Below are 17,252 nucleotides of genomic sequence, written 5' to 3' on the forward strand. Positions count from 1 at the left end.
CACGGCAGGAAACTCAAGGGGACAATTATGTGGAAATTAGGATAGAAGTAAATTGCATGGACTTTAGTTTAGTTAGTTAGTGAGTCCGATAGTGATGAACGTTGCAACAGTTCATCCAAATTATCAGCACAGTGATATGTTCATTGTACTGTATATCACAGTTAAGCAACAGTACCACATCTCTCTGTTGTCACTTAGTAATTTTAATAAGCTTCAGTCATGATAATATCGTGCTGTGTGGTGTTAAATAAAAGAATGGGTGCATGCTATGTCCTCAATTTAGAAGGAAGTGTGTACGTTCCTATCCGTACATTTATTCTGAAAATGTTCTGAGCTGTTTTATCCACACCGATCCAATACAGACAGGATTGTTTGTTGGTTTGGTTGGTGCAGGCAGCAGCAGCAGTGATGTGCAGTGTGGGTGATGCAGGTAGAGCTGAGCTGGAGTGCAGCGTCCTGGAGGAGAACTGGCAGACGGGACAGAGCTACATGGCTCACTGGCACAGCCTCACTCCCGTACCACAGAATCACCAAAGGTTACTCACAATCTCCTCCACATCAACAGAATTATTTTTAAAATGAAAGAAGGGTGTAAATAGGGGCAAGCAAATTAAACAAGGGTGTAAATAGGGGCAAGCATGTTTCTGATGACACTTAACCAACATGCTAAGTGTGTGTGGCTTCTGACCGTCTTGCAGGTTGACCGTAATGGAAGCAGGGCGCACAGGAAAACACTGGGAGGCCAAGAAGCTGCTCCAGAGATTCCTCTCGGGGGCCATCAGCAAGAATTACCCACATCCCAAAACACACTCAACCAGACGACCCCAACAGTCCACGTTTGACCCCAGTGTCATGGGGCCGAAGGTGCAACGAGGCCCAGCTCATATCCAAAAGGAAGAATGCTGTGTGACCATGAAAGCAAAGAGCACTGTGTTAGAGGCGAGTGAGAGGAAGACTATGGTGAAGATGGAAAAGTTTCCAAGGTTCCTGGGGTGAAACCTTTGTTCTTAATAAATATATTCAATATTTCAACCAATGCAAATTATAACGTTGTACAAGTGTATTTTTGTTTTCAGTTAAATTCATTATTAGAGTTAATAAAACGAGATTCTTGTTACAATGTAATTTTGCTTTCTTGCCTAAAAGAATAAAAGACGTAAAAAATAATCAATATGTTTGATTTTTCTCAATGTGAAATGAAAAAACTGAGATTAATGACAGCTCTTTCATTACTTTTGTGTCAAGATAGTATTCGTAGAGAAATTTGGGGTTCAAATAGAACATGTACTGTATTCCATGTCTATTCTAATTGATCCCTTTTCTGTTTATCTAAACAGAAATAAAGTTGAGGATTTCTCGCAACAGCCAATAAATGTACAGATTTCTATTTGCAAATGGAAACATTTTGCAGCTTTTCCGATCACATTTCGGTCCCAAAACCATTAACACTGACTGTTTGCCAAATGGAAATTTAGTCTACTGCTTTGCATTCTCCTGAAAAAGAAAACTCTTGACCCTTTTTACTCAGTCTGACTCTAACTGTAATCTCCAAAATCCTAATCTTAACTCATCCGTCAGAATTCCACATCCAAAATACCTCATCTCCGTTGGACATTGTTATATTTTCGATGTGTGTGTCTGTGTGTGTGTGTGTGTGTGGAGGGATATTTGGGATTCTGGTTCAGCTGCCAGGGATGAGTGAGGTGTTACGAGACTCCTGGGGAGAAAACGTTTGATACATGGCTATGTTCCACATTGGTTCAGCTGCTACTTTGGGATGCGCCGGGAATAGATGGTAAATTAACTCAATCGGGGGATGAAGCTCAGTGTTTAGTCAGCTGTCTGCTGTGGCTAGTGGTTTAAAAAATGTACTAAGTTATTTTAATAGAGTAATAAATAAGATATGTTTATTCCCTGGCACCAAATAACCATAACACTAAACATGTACAGTGGAGTGAGATGAGTTTGTTTGTTGACATTCTTAATTTGCATGAACTGAAAATATCTGTCAAGTGATGCACTAAACTCATGCAGCAGAGCACATAAAACATTAGTGTTATATGCATCTTAAATGTATACCGCCAGGGTTCAAACAGCAGAAGTCTTTATTATTTTAACAAGGTTCTGTGATTGGAATCAACAATAAGTCCTTCAAATGTATTTCATCAAAAGAAAGGTATTATTGATATTGGAAAACTAAAGTCAGAAGTCATAAGCACCCTCCTCATTACACTCAGTTGGTCAGGGTTGGAAGATCAGGAGAACAATTTTGTTCAGCCATCAAATCCCCTAGAACATCAGCATCAAAGTCAGTTATATTGTTGGTTACTCTCCACCTGCCCCAATGTTTTAATCTTCTTGTGTGGACAGGCCATTTTCTTAAATCTTAAAGTGTCAAATTTAAATATCGTGTAAACCTGAACTTCAATTTGTCTCCAAAATGCAAATACCTTATAATCAGTTATGTCAAAAAATAATTACAGGCCTATTGAAAACAATTTTAATGTTCCAGTGTGTAGGATTTATCTAGTGATGAGGTTGCAACTAAATTCCATTTTCTTCACCACTGTCTAGAGCCAGAGTTTGGTCTGTCCACTCTGGCCCGGTATACTGTAGAAACATGGCAGGCTCCATGGAGGAGGACGCGCCCTGTGGAGATATGAAACACTTCTTCTAATCTGACAAAAACCCAACAATTCTTAGTTTCTGGAGATTATACACTAGTGAAAACATAGTTATGAATATTATATTGTATTCCTGCCAATACACCCCCCAAATTTCTACACACTGGACCTTAAAATACAAATAAGTGTTTTCCCTTCTTCATTCTCATCCGTCATCTTGACTATTATCTTGCTCCTTTTGGATGGACTAAGTGAAACCATTAATATTTTGAAATGTATTGATTCTCAAAATAATAACAGTTTCTCTCTGTGCCTTACAACAGCCTCTGATTTTGTAATAATATATCACCTGTCATCGTGAGAAACCTTTCCTTCCCCTTATTACTACTCACCGTTCCCCATCTCTCCGCCACTCTACACAAACATCATCAAAGAAAATATGGCGACATGGAGATGGAGACAAACCTTTCAAACAGGGTTGCCTGAGACGAAACTGGTCTATTGTTTGAGTGTAAAAGGCCCTTTAGAATGATTATGGAGATATAGCAGGCCTCTGAAAGGTGGATGGAAGACCTGAAAGCCATGTGAGGAGTCCATTAGTGGGTCTAGTGTTGGAGGAAGCCCCCCTGATCTGATGGTATCAGCGCCTCAGGGCAGAGAACGCAAACAGAACAAATGCTATCAGGCTGCAACATGGGTCCAAAAGCAGGATTGCTATCTCTGCCCATGAAACTCAGAGTAGCCCACAGCATAGACACACACAAAATGACAGAAGCACACCCACATACACAGGTATATAAGGAGGTTGACCGTGCACCTGAAGGATGAGCGCTAAGCAGAGGTGTTAGAGTCACAAAGAAAAACACAAGTATGGAAGAAAAAAGAAAAGAGAATGGAGTGGCAGCCATGGCAGCCTGCTACCAGGGATTTGATCCTGCGGCGTATCTGCAGTACAACTACACTCCACCACGGGCTGATTTCGAAAGAAAGGACAGCATTGTGCCGTGGAAACTGGCATGCCTGCATAGAGCTTTCACTGAAGGTAAGGAGACAGGGAGACAGATCATGCAAACTTTATTCCATGCCCCAAAGAAAAATAGTTAAATATATTGATTCAAACATGTGATGATGTTTTACTGTGTATTTTAACATAATTGATTTCAATAATAATAAGTGTTGAGTTGAGTGTCCATGTTGAGTTTGATTCCACACCTATACTTTAACTTCTGTAAGAGGCAAATGTTCCAGATGGATGTTGCTCACTTTCGGAGACAAACAATTTGTTTTGTCTCCGTTATTCTTAGTCTTATTCTTTCTTCTTAACACATACAATAATCTTTAAGGTGGGTCCAAACACTGTTCAAACCCAATGATCTTTGGTTTAGTTTTGTTTGTAAATCATCAGAAATGTCATCTGGATTTGAATACTTCTTTCAAAAGTTTGATATAATCCAAGCAAATACGTGAGTAGTGAGGTGTAACAGTGTGAAACTGTTGAATGATTAAGGTAAGCGTTGATTAAATCTAACTGATGGTGGAGTTTTCATATTTTCACAAATCCCTCCTAGCAATTTATATTTACTTATATTCCAAGCACTCTTCCATAAACATCTTTTTCATTTTATTAATGTTTTTTTATCATACAATAACTCTACTGTAAATGTAGTTTCAGGTTAAACTGGCATGTTCACTGCTTGACCTTTCAACAGTACAAATAATCACCTCCTATAAAACACATTTAACTTGTTCATAATTGTGTTGAGATATGAGCTGCAAGGCATATTGGTCAAGCACTTTCTATTAGTTCACCTCTCCTCTCCCTTACCTTTCCCAGGCGATGTGAATGGTGAGCTGCTGGTTGACATAGGTTCAGGTCCCACCCTGTACCAGGTGCTGAGTGGCTGTGAGGTTTTCAGCAAGGTGCTCCTCACAGATTTCCTGGAGGTCAACAGGCAGGAGCTGAGGGTCTGGCTCCAGGACGAGGGAGGTTGCAGCCTGGACTGGACACCGTACCTGCAGCATGTCTGCAAGCTGGAGGGACGGCGGTACGACCAGATCCCTTTAAACTCTGCCAGAACACTTGAGATATCTTGAATTATCACTCACAAAGATGGCGTTTGTTACACTAGTAACGTCATCAGTGAATGATTTATATTTGTAATATTTTACCAATTTTCTTGGTATGTCTTAGAGAAAATAAGAATGTCTCTTTAATATTTTCACTTTAAATAGATTAATGGCAGTCTAAAGTCTCTTTATTCACTTTCTCCTCATAATTGCTTTTCGTAATCCTAAATATTCATCATCATCATCATCATCATCATCATCATCATCATCATCATCATCATCATCATCATCATCATCATCATCATCATCATCATCATCATCATCTTCAGTCAACTTTTTTGAGCACATTGTTCTTATATGAACAATGTGTCATTCAGCATTTGAGTCCAAGACAAATTTCTCTACGGGAACAATACAGTATATAGTATCTTATCGCACCATATCATACTGTATCGTATCACATCGTACCACATTGTCCTGCATGGTATCATATCATATCATATCATATCATATCGCACTATATCAAATCACATCAAATCACATCACATCGTATTGTATTGCAGCACATTATATCGTATCGCACCGCACCGCGTCCCACCGCATCGTGCCTACTGTGAATTAAGTGAAAAGTACAGCTGATGAGAATATCATCATCTTTGTAGTATTTGGCATCAGCTAAAGTAATGGACATTTCAATTTTGCCCTGATGCTAGATAGAAAGTCAGCGGACCAAAAATTTGGACCAATTCACCTCATAGATGTAGAAATATTTTACAGGATAGATGAATGCTCTGAACAGCTGGTTTTTCATCCAGATGTTGCTGAGAAATTTCAGGATCAAAGTGATGGATCAAGTGACCAATAGACTTTCATTGCCATAGAGCTATGCTCATAGCCAATGAACACTTAAATCCCTCACATGCAATGCAGTGTGCTTGAGTGTTAACTCAATACACAGTGTGAATTGTATTGAAATTGATACATAAGTTGTGCCGATGCTGTGGGCATTTTAAGCTATTTTTTATCTAATTTGATGATTCATATGATCTCTACCAGGCCCTCAGCATGGACAGAGAAAGCTGCCAAGCTACGCCAGGTCATCACAGACATCATCCCTGTTGACGTGCACCGCCCTCAGCCTCTGGCCCGTGACGCCCTTCCTTCAGCTGGAGCCGACTGTCTCGTGTCCTGTTTCTGTTTGGAGAGCGTCAGCCCTGACCTGCCTGCCTTCACCAGGGCCCTGGGCCACATTGGGATGCTCCTTCGGCCTGGTGGCCACCTCCTGCTCATCGGAGCGCTGGGAGAGAGTTACTATTTTGGGGGGCCTGGGGTGAAGATCCCTGTGGTCCCACTGAATGAGGCCCAGGTCTGTGATAGTTTGAAGGAGAGTGGCTTTACCCTGATAAGGCTGGAGGTTTACACACTGCCTCAGGACATGAGGGTGGGGGTCGATGATGTATCTGGGGTGTTTTTTGTAAAGGCAAGAAAGGATTAAAAGCTAAGTGGGGGAAAAGAGGATGGATAAAGGGTATTAAAGCTGAAAGTGAGGAAGTAAATATCCAGATGAAAATATCATAGTTGAGGTAAATGCACGGTTTAGCACAGCGGACAATAAATAAAGTTAGTTATGCTAATTTAGTCCTCAATCATTCTAACAAATATTCCAACTGACTATCAATGGATAAAATGCTAAGAGAGTAATTTTATTTCATTGGTCCAGTAAATGTCTTTTGTGAGGGTGAATAAAAAAGGAGACATTCTCTTTTGTTGCTCGCAGTGTTAGAAATGTAATTACACATCGCCCCCTGCACTTCAAACACAGCAACTACAATACAGCATCAAAAAACATTTAAATAACCAGAACGCACTTTGAGTACTGCTGTTATTTTTACTTTCTTTTGTATTATTTTCCTTATAGTTCTCATTTCTAAAAATAATTTTCTCATCTTAAGAATGATGATGCTTCCATTTTTGTTTGAAGCAGAATCCTATATCACAACAGCAGTTTTCACAGTTAGTAGGTTATATTTTGATATATTTCATTTCAATTAACTGTTCAGTTAAGAGGGTTGATGAGTTGACTGTTGTGTTTTGGAATTTGTGATGATGTTAATAAAGATACTAAAACCAATACTTATGTCATGATGTTTGCCCAGACTGACAGTGTTACATTGATATAAACTTATTCATGATAAATAGATTGGAGCAAAGATTGGTGGAAGCAATGTAAACTGCTCAAAATTGCTTTAAAAATTCTTCACTATCGCATGTAACTGTAGTTCTATGGGTTAATCCTAATATTTGCTATTATATCAACTTAAATATCCAATCTAGACATGTATTAAGACACATATATAAATGTATATATGAAAATATTTAAAAAGGCATCTACTTATTCAAGATATACATGGTTTTTGAGTAGAGGGTGACGTTAATTATTAGATTATTTTGCATTAAACGATCTAATGCATCTGAGAATATGATTGTGTAATTAGAATTATTGAACACTAGATGTCAGTCAGTGGAGGATTAAGGTGGTCATAGGCCCCTAGGCTACTGTTTGTTTAGGCCCCCCACATTATTAATCATGCTTTACAAAAAAAACCCCACTAGAACACAAGAAGAGTCTACAGTCTAAGATTTTGACATGATGGCAGCTGATTGGGTAAATGTGTCACATATTTATCCAATCAGTGACCTAATTATTTTGAGGTTTCTAAGGGCCCCAAAAGGAGGCAAGTTTTTTTTTCCCAGTGTCATAACTTAAAAAAAAAAAAATAGTCCGGCCAATCCAGGGCCCCTGCACACCTAGGGCCCCTAGGCTGCAGCCTAGGCCAGCCAGTGCATTAATCTGCCTCTGGTGTCAGTACTCGGCCACCTTGAGCTGCTCATCAAATATCAGCCATGGACCGAAAATGTGCTCTCTCTTTTCTGATTTGTCTGAGGCAAGTAAGATTTTTTTTTCTGATCTCAACCACTTTCTTTCCTGTGATCTTCTGACTTAAGAACAGGTGAAAAAAGTTTTGCCAGGACCATTTTTTCCTATGTTTCTTTTTTAATTTTTTTAAGGGAAATAGTTTTGGCATGGTGAATTTTCTTTTGTTAAAAATGAACCTGCCACAGATGAAAACAAAATCCTGGCAACACTATTTTCATTTGTTCTTAAGTCATAAACACAGGAGACAGTTTAGATCAGACTCCTCACTCTCCTCTCTGAGCTCCCGTTATTTGTATAATGGTAAATTATATTCAATTTGTTTGATTCAACTGCTGGTGTTCCTATTACTTCTTTGGGAATACTGTAACTGTGATAAAGAACATACATAGTCTGTATATCCGAAGCGGTTCAAAAATGAACAAGAACAAAGATCATAAAAGGTACAAAAACTTGTTCAGGGTCTTCATTTAATAAAACTCACTGACATTGCTGTCATTTTCTGTATTCAAACATACACTTTGTCACACATCCAAATTACATGTCAACTCCATGTGGTAACTGAAATGCTAGATAAAGTCTTTTGTCTTTCTTTTCTTAGAAAAGATTGGAGCATTGTACATGTAATTTCATATATATACAGTATACGTATATATCATATATATGAAGAAAACCTATATTTTCACTATACTATATACTGTATATATTGAAAATAAAGGTCTTCTTTCAGTTCACAAAGATCATGCTTGCTAATCGCTGTGGTACGAAAAGCCTGTACATATTATCAAACCGGAAAAACTGTGTTGCATTATCGTGATTAGTTGGATTAGTCTGTTATGATTTAATCTGCTCTGCTGTGGCTGTGACTGCACTTAAATTGTCTGTAATCCATCCTCTAATTTCCTTGACCTTACACGCAAATGTCTACAAAGTTGAGGAAAAGCAAACAGAAAGAGTTATTTTATAAGAGAAAAAGCAGCCCTACAGCTCCTTGGTTGAATTTCAAAAGGGATTGGCTCTGCAATATTACTGCACTGTATACTTAGCACACTGTAGTATTTCATGTAATACAATGTATCATATCTGTGTATCATACTCTACACAACAAGTCCTCCAACCCATACGGCCGCATTGGTTGTTAGTTAATACGACCCACAGGAGCATTTCCTCAACTAGCACACCTAGCTGTGGGAACAGATCAATACGTCCTCATACCTTAACCTAACAGTCACAGTTTTAAACAAGTGGTTAAAGTTGTGAAACAGTCCCAGTTTGGTTAGTTATGTGACTTGTATGTACAGTATGTGCCAACGGCATGACCCTACTCTGCCTCTAGTTGGCTAGTACTTGTTGCCTTCGTTGGTTGGGTTGGTTAGGTTTAGGGATGAGAAGTGAGTTATTTAGGGTTAGAATTGGGTTAGCTAATCAGAGGCAGGATAGGGCACATCATGCCGTCACCATCCTATCCTTTGGCTCTCTTAATACTAGCGCAAATATTGTTTTTAATAAGCTGCTAGTACAAACAACCTATGGGGTCATTTTTTGGGGGGAGGACAGTCTTGTACTACGATAGCCTCAGAATCTTACGGCCAAGCCAGACCAGAAGTGCGAGTAGTGCGTGGCGGCTACCTCGCTGAAACGCTAAACAAATTTCCAACTGAAAAGGTTGAGATTCTGTCCACAGAAACGAAACCCAAACCAAAAGTGCAGAAGTACAAATATCTTCATTTTGTTCATGTTTGTGACATGTTCTACACATATACACATTGACACTGTAGCGAAAGGGCTGTTATGATGTCAATATGACTGTCAAAGACCATTGACTGTCTCCAATCGCATAAGTGTCACGATAAAAATAGGCGAGACGCAGCTGACACGGGCTGTTCAGGTGGGGAATGTGGCTGCGTCAACCTGTTAAGATGGGAGGTGAAATTAACAGGTTCTATGACGGAGACGCACTGCTGACGCGGGCTGTTCAGGTGGGGAATGTGGCTGCGTCAACCTGTTAAGATGGGAGGTGAAATTAACAGGTTCTATGACGGGGAGACGCACTGCTGACGCGTGCAGTCTGGCTCTGCCGTTATTCACAAGCTCTGGTCGAACTGTGTGAGAAATACTATGTCTAAATAACAACAACCACCTCATCAGGGCCCTCAAACATTTTTGCACCATCAGGTAAAATAGAATCTTCAATGTCTGTAAAATATGCATTCAATGGTGTATATCTGTCTTATCTTGAAACAGTGTCCATCTTTCTCATATTTCTTGTGCAGTGTCCTTGGCTGATTGGAATTTAGCCCTGGCTGTCTTGGTTGACCGAGACCTGATTCTCTTCACGAGTCTCAGGTTAAACTTGACCTTTCTCAATTTCTGTCTGTTTCCCTTTCTCTTTTTTCCACATTCAATTCTTTTCTTGCATGCATAAACACTCACAGACCCAAATAACACACCCCGCATTCACACACATGGCTCATATGTGTATTATGTAAGTCTGTTCCACGCTAACACTCAGTCTCCATCTGAGCCCTATTCTATCGTCATTCTCCTATTCCTTCCTCTCTTTCTTTGGCCTCCTTTTTGTCTCCGTGGTGACAGCTGAGATCAGCACTTCTTGTCAAGCTGTCCGGGGGAGCACACTGATTCCTGAGTGCTTTGCTTCCTTCCCTTAGATCTGACAAGAAAGGGATTTCAAAAGTGTAAGCAATGTCTATGTGTGGCACATGCCAATATAACAATGGCATAATGTGAAAGACCGTCCTGTCTGACCCACCTGTAGCTGAGGGTGTCTGCTGCCCCTCCTTCTCACATTCCCCCTCTTCTTCCCCAGAAGAGGGCTCCTCATTATCCACAGAAGACATGTCTAGGGAGGCCAGGTGGGCCTGGGCCATCTTCTGTACAGCTGAAAATACAAAACTAGATATAGAATAAAGGAGCACTGATTTTACACATGTGTATAAGAAACCCCAGTTTAATGGACAGATGATGGATGGAAAGGTGGACAGAAGAGGTCTGTGTTGTGATGTACTTTTTTGCTATTTGAACCTGAAATAATTAAAAATTTTTGGCCAACTGGGTGGGAACAAACATGTCATGTTCCCACAATGATTTCTTAGTGTAATTTCATACACATTCATAAAAATAATAATAATAATAATAATAATAATAATAATAATAATAATAATAATAATTAATTATAGCTGCTTTCAAGAGTAGCCTCAGGCTGAGAAGCAATGTTTCTCGGGTTTGCAGTTTAATGCCTGTTTTAACTTTGACCAAACCTCGCATCACTCTTTCAGACTGACAAACAACATTAGATTTTGCAGAGTTGACCTTATAACCAGAAAATGTCCAGGGAAAGACACGGATGAGTTCTTTTAAAATAGGACAATGTCATCTGCGTGTAGAGTGATGTTGTTGTTGTTGACCATTGTTATACGTGTAATTAAAGGATGTGGTTGGGTGCAGTCAGAAGTGCGCTTTGTTACACTTGTTATTACACCCAACACTGACGTCATGGGGTCATGGAGTACACCTGTACCTGTAAGAAGTTCAAGTTGATAACATGTGGGTGATGATGTCTAGTATTCTCACTTGGGAAATGAAGAGATGATGTTTAAGTTCAAATGTGTAGGAACTTTGTTACAATACACTTTCAGTTAAACAATGTAGTCATTGCAAGCAGCAGCAGAAGATAGATCATACTGTAAAACACATATATCAAATAGTAATGTTTTGTGTGTATTTATATTTGTGTGACTTTGGTTGTATCTGTATATGTGTATGTGTGAGACTATGTTGCAGCTGTGGGCCATCCTATAATCCAGGATAATCCAGCACAGACTCACAGCTGTCTCTGCTCCTAATCTACACACACACACACACACACACACACACACACACACACACACACACACACACACACACACACACACACACACACACACACACACACACACACACACACACACACACACACACACACACACACACACACACACACACACACACACACACACACCTCACTGTGTTTTTTGGATATGCATGTATTCCAAACAGATATAGACCACATGGCAGTTGCCACGGAAGAATTAGATCCGGCAAATTCTTTCATTTCGTGTCATTTGTTACATAAATTGTAACACAACAGTGCAAGTACCTTTAAGTGAGGGTGGCTGATAGGTTGTCGTGTGAACCAGTTTGGCCTTCAAGGCTCCATTTTCCCCCAGAACCCACTGCAGAAGTAAAGCATCCACATCATGGTTAAGGGATTAATGGATTTATGTACAATGCATTTTTTAGCCTTATATCAGAGTGTTGTAGACTCAGATACATTACGAAATATAGTAAATTGTTATTATTGCTAGCATTATAGTAGAAAGACAGTAAAGATGAGGCATTCCTTCAAGATCAAAAATACAAGAGAAACAAAACAATTGCATTTTAAGTCGTATTTAAAGGAAAGAGGAAATAATTGGCACTGGTCACGTTGGCAGCCTCAGCTGTTGTTTTTTTGTTGCCACTCTGTCCCACTTCTCACTCTCCCCATAGGGCCATATATTTCTAAGGAACTATATAGTTATTCTCCACCTGCCCACCAGTTGCACTCGGACATTACCACTACCTGGTTTTCGATGAGCAGTAGCTGCATCCCCCTTCTAGTGACGGAATAGCACCTGCATCACATTATAACATCATCACTTTATATGTTTTCGGCGTGGCTCTTAGTCTTTGCATGCAGCCATCTGTACCGATTTCTGCTTTCTTGTTACTTCTTCCTAAGATTGAACTGGTTGCTTGTCCCTGGCCTGCTCTTTAATCATGACTGCCATCCAGCTTGTAAGCCCACTCCTAACCATCGCCTTTAATAAGTTTCCCTTCATCCTACACTCTTGCCTCGTATTTGCGTTTGTCTATGGTCCTTAATCCGTTTGCTTTGCAAACACAAAAACAAACAAACATGACAGAATTGGCTCGGAGGTACTTTTGGTCTGCACCCACTCTCCTTCATCCTACCTAATGCAATCCTGCCTTCAATGCAAATATGCAAACATTTCCCAGAATGCCCTTCTACAACCCCCACAGAACAGACCTGATAAAGAATAAGAACATTTAACAATTTTGTGAAGAAACTCAGGCAAAGCACACACCTCCTCTAAAATCACTGAAATTTGATGCAAAACAGTCAGTGACTCCAGCCTTTGGTCTTCAAATATGAAAACACTGGTGGAATTTTAAGTTCCAAATAGTGCACACCAGCTTATCTACCTGATGGGGGCCAATGTCTTCCTCTGGTGACGGAGGGTCTGTCAATCTGAAGAGTGTGGCTGGTGTCGGCCTCCGACGTCGAATCTTAGCAAATGGAGAAAGAAAGAGTCTATCAGACCATGCTGTATATGAATTTGTTTCTATCAACATATGTGTGTACTATAAAACCCCTAACAGACATCTACATGCAGAGGAACACGGTGTGACCTATACCAGCAGTTCAGTCTTGTGGTTTTTGACATAATATCTGCAGAGAGGGTTGTAAATCAGATTGTTCCTGAATCTGAATTACATTTTGGCATTCATGGCGGATACCTGTATTATTTAAATGTGCTTACTGTTTCACTGCATGTTCCCACAACTTGGTCGTAATTTTTTTTAGTCGAATACAGTTATTTTACCATCAGCTGCATGTTGACCTCTACTTAAATCCTTGCACCATAACTTTAAATTATATCCCTCCTGCCTTCACTGATTTGTGCTGGGTGGATCACAGTTTGAATAATGATGTTCTGTTTCTAAGGTTTTACGCTGCTCAACACTTTTTTTCCTGTCCAACTACTCTTGCAATCTTTCAGTTACTTTTTCAGTCAAAGGAACATAAAGCAGGGGTCATAAAAATATACATTGATCTCCAGCTGGCATTGCAGCTGTTACTACTGAAGTGTTGTACTACTGCTCGTGTTAGATTCAACCCGATGTCTCCTCTCAGGAGCCAAACATTTTGATATTCTACATTCCTGTTGCTTCCTCATCTTCATGTGTTGTATGTGTGAAGTAGAGTGAGTCACAGAAGCCAACGGTTATTGTCACTGCAGCCTGAGAATGACTGTAACAGCACTGGTATGGCATGTCCTACCTATATATAGTAAATTTGTGACATCACACAGTACAAAAGTCCTCACGGTTTGTTTAAAGGTACAGTTTATGAATACAGGCAGTGCGCATTTCTCTGCCCAGTGTTTTGATACTGACACAGTATTTATATACCTCGACCTGCTTTATAATTTAAAAAAAGACATGGAAATCTCATGAATTTAATTTCATCCATTTAAAGTACTCCTTACAGTATGTGTTTAAGCATCAGGGTCAGCATGCTAAGTACTACTTGAGTTTTTTTCTGAAAATGCTATTTATGCCTATTTTTATGATTTGAGTCCAAGCTACGCCAACCTTCGATTATTCATGGTAAAAATAACAAACAACAATAAAACACCTCCTTCTGGCTAACAATACCTGTTGTGAAATATACGATAGATGCATCACTCTTGGAAATAAGAATTGTTGTGAGATACGAGTGGCTGCCAGGGCAATCACAGCTGAGAGTGTAGGCATGAAATGTGTGGGAGGCTTCCACTCTGGAGTAACTTACTTACTTACTGCCTCTGCTGGATTCATACATATTCATCATTCACTGACACTAGAATTGAATATGCTGCCCGTTGTGGGAGAACAAATTTAAATATGAATTACAAGGCTTCCAATTAGAGTTTTAAAACGTGTCAACATGAAAATTCAAATGCAGTACTCTAACAAGAGCAGTTTCACACACCCACACACACACACACACACACACACACACACACACATTTGTTTCACATTATGTTCTTTCAGCACACTGGATGTATTATCCTTCTGTTTGAATGAGCTTGGATACAACTGTATCATATTTTAGTATCCCTCCATCATCATATACTATACATATACAGCATATAGGTAAAAAGTACCGCTATAGTGCCGTTACAGTCATTCCCCATGTAATAAATTGGAGGATTGATGAGTCGGACTCCTCCATCGGTAACGTGTGCATGCTCGCACCTGAGCAAAGCGTTCACCTGAACCTCTACTGCAGTGACAGTGCAGACACACAGAGAGTGCAGATGCCAAAAACCCGGAAACGCTTACCAATCAGAGCCTGGGCTGGGGCTCAGACTGGGCTTTTTCGGGAGGGGTCTCAAAGAGAGAGAGAGAGTTGCTAAAACGTGTTTCAGAGAGTGAATAAAGTTATATTCAGGCATTATGAGAAGACATGTTTCAGTGAATGCACAGATACTCTGTGTGTACTGCATACAATTGTGATTGAAGTCAGGCATATCAAACAATTCTTTTCAGTGCAACTGGTCACACAACACCATGTCGTCAGTGAGAGTGAGGACAGCTGGACGAAATACTACTCCAACTGTGCACGTCTGATGTGTGTTTTTTTAATTTCCTGCTCTAGTTTTCTGTAGTTTTTGAGAACTATCCAGCAATAATTAGAAATGTAGCAACTATAACCTCACTGCCCGAAAGAGGAATTAAAGCAGCACAGAGCTTCAATATAGCGCTAACATCGAAAATCATTAATCCCCCACCTCATTTTTGGTAGGGAGGATGACCTTGATGGTTACCTAACGCACATGCATTAATCTGGATGTTTATAATGCACAATGGCAGCACTAGGTGGTGTCTGAAAAATTCCTTTATAGAGAAATCCTAACCTATCCACTTAACAATTAAGACCATGCAGTGAAAGCATAAATCCCTCGCTGTGTTCAATGCTTTCAATTTATTCTGTGAATAATCCTGTGTTGAGCTTGATTTGATGTTCAAGAAAAGACTCCAACCTGCGGCCCTTTGCTGCATGTCTCCCCCTCTCTCACTCACCCCATTTCCTGTCTGTCCTATATAATAAAAGGCTTGAAAACGATTCTAAAAAAAAAAGTACAAAAAAAGGAATTGTAACTATATTCTAAAAAATAGCAAAAATGGTCGGAAAATATATTGTAAACAGTGTTAAATAATTCAAGTTAACACATTTGGTACCTGATGGCTGGTGTTGATGAAGGGGTACTTGAATGCATTTGACAAGTGTGTGTAACAGGGGTGTGCGTCTTAAAGAAAAGGTTGGGAACCACTACTGCCATTTAATACAACTGAGATACCGTGTCGGAAGCTGAATTTTCAGGACCACATCTCTGGAGCTGTATTTCTACGACCCTAGTCACAGAACTAAACTGGCATACTGTGTTAGTGTCAACACTACGTTAGCAGCTAGGCAGCTATGTAGGGTTAGTGTTAGGGCTAGGTTAAAAAGTAGGGTTTGGGCTATACTAGGGTTACAAAAACATTCTAGCAGGAAAACTAGGGTCCTAGTCCTGAAACGGCAGCTTTCTCTGTTGCAGGAACATGTTTCTCGCTACCTGCTACCGAAGTATTCTCAGTTGGTCTGGAGTGAGTGCGCCGGGTTTGTTGAATAAACTGTAGTTCAGATCACTCGGTTGTGCTGCAGTGAAAACGTGTTGTTGGCATTGGCTGTCCTTGCCCTTGATTCAGGCCTCAGTCCTCCACAGCTAATCTCTTTGGTTTTAATCAGTCCTCTCCTTGGCTGATGATTTTCCTCTCTTCCCTTTTCTTACATTCCTTCTGTCACTTATCTTTCTCTTTTTCCACCCTCTTGTCCTTCTCACCACTTTATTTATTCATACCTTCCCACACGCTCTACTTATCACTCTACCTGTCTCTGTTCCCATGCTACTGCTTGCTCTTTCAATGCTAATTTTATGGCTCTGTTTCGGAAATGTTGTACACAAACACTTGACTGACCCTCACATATACCCTAGCCTTCTGTTGGCTGCTTCCCACTGAAACTCACGTACCCTTGACCAAAGCTCACAGGGCTGCATGAGAAAGCTATTGATGTGAAAATGACCTTCTTGGTACTCAAAGTGGCCCCGTAGAACAGCAACTTTGCAGATTCAAGCTTAAGTAAACAATCCATTTATCAAATCCTCAGAATCTAAGCGGGGTTAAGCAGAAATACGGGACAGGTGGCAAAAGACAAGTTCATTTGTGAAGTGAAATTTTGCAGCGTAGTTTGGAAAAAAGTGAACAAGGAATGCTCTTGATCAGCTTCTGTCGAAAGCCCTTTGAATGAGAACTATTTCCCACGAAGCGACTGCAACATGCTGGGGTCAGTTATCAAGGAGAGTAATGGTTCGCAGCATTCAGACACGTCTCTTGTACAGTTGAGACTCATCCCACATGACATGACCATTGGGCATTTTTTTTGAGTGATAGCACTGCAATGGTATATCGGGAAATTAGAAAAGAGAAAAATTATAGGAAGGTTTCTCATACAGGCGGCCTAAATCAGGGATTATAGACCTTATTTTGCAGCTGAATGACTGTTTATCTCCTCAGCTGGATGTTGAGCATTGGGGAAATTCCTCAAATCAGCAGCTGATTTTTATCCAGTCGGATTTTCAGCAACAAGCGATCCTTTAAGGAGAGTTATGGTCGCTATAAGAAGAAATCTCCTAAGACGTATTATGAGGTAAGACCATTTGCGTGCTTTACCGGGGAATGCTGATGTTTTCATT

The 17,252-nt window shown here is 40.0% G+C and overlaps 2 protein-coding genes across 2 annotated transcripts in view; one reads left to right on the top strand and one right to left on the bottom strand.

Moving 5' to 3' along the window:
• Nucleotides 1-3,494: 3,494 nt before the first annotated feature.
• On the top strand, nt 3,495-6,186 carry LOC310961119 (phenylethanolamine N-methyltransferase-like; the record flags this gene model as incomplete). The annotated part of the gene is made up of 3 exons (XM_083933083.1): nt 3,495-3,666; nt 4,459-4,669; nt 5,748-6,186. The coding sequence occupies 3 exons, from the start codon at nt 3,495-3,497 to the stop codon at nt 6,184-6,186; spliced, it is 822 nt and encodes a 273-aa protein (XP_083789209.1).
• A 3,977-nt stretch (nt 6,187-10,163) lies between these two features.
• The window catches only part of LOC310960503 (protein phosphatase 1 regulatory subunit 1B-like), a gene marked incomplete at both ends in the record, with an annotated part of 8,741 nt that continues 1,652 nt past the window's right edge, over nt 10,164-17,252 (bottom strand). The window contains 4 exons of the mRNA XM_083932216.1: nt 10,164-10,297; nt 10,397-10,525; nt 11,783-11,858; nt 12,892-12,975. Coding sequence (XP_083788342.1) covers nt 10,164-10,297; nt 10,397-10,525; nt 11,783-11,858; nt 12,892-12,975 — 423 coding nt within the window. The remainder of the gene's footprint in view (nt 10,298-10,396; nt 10,526-11,782; nt 11,859-12,891; nt 12,976-17,252) is intronic.

Source organism: Echiichthys vipera, assembly GCF_963691815.1.
Source record: "Echiichthys vipera genome assembly, chromosome: 18".
NCBI classification, from domain to species: Eukaryota; Metazoa; Chordata; class Actinopteri; order Perciformes; family Trachinidae; genus Echiichthys; species Echiichthys vipera.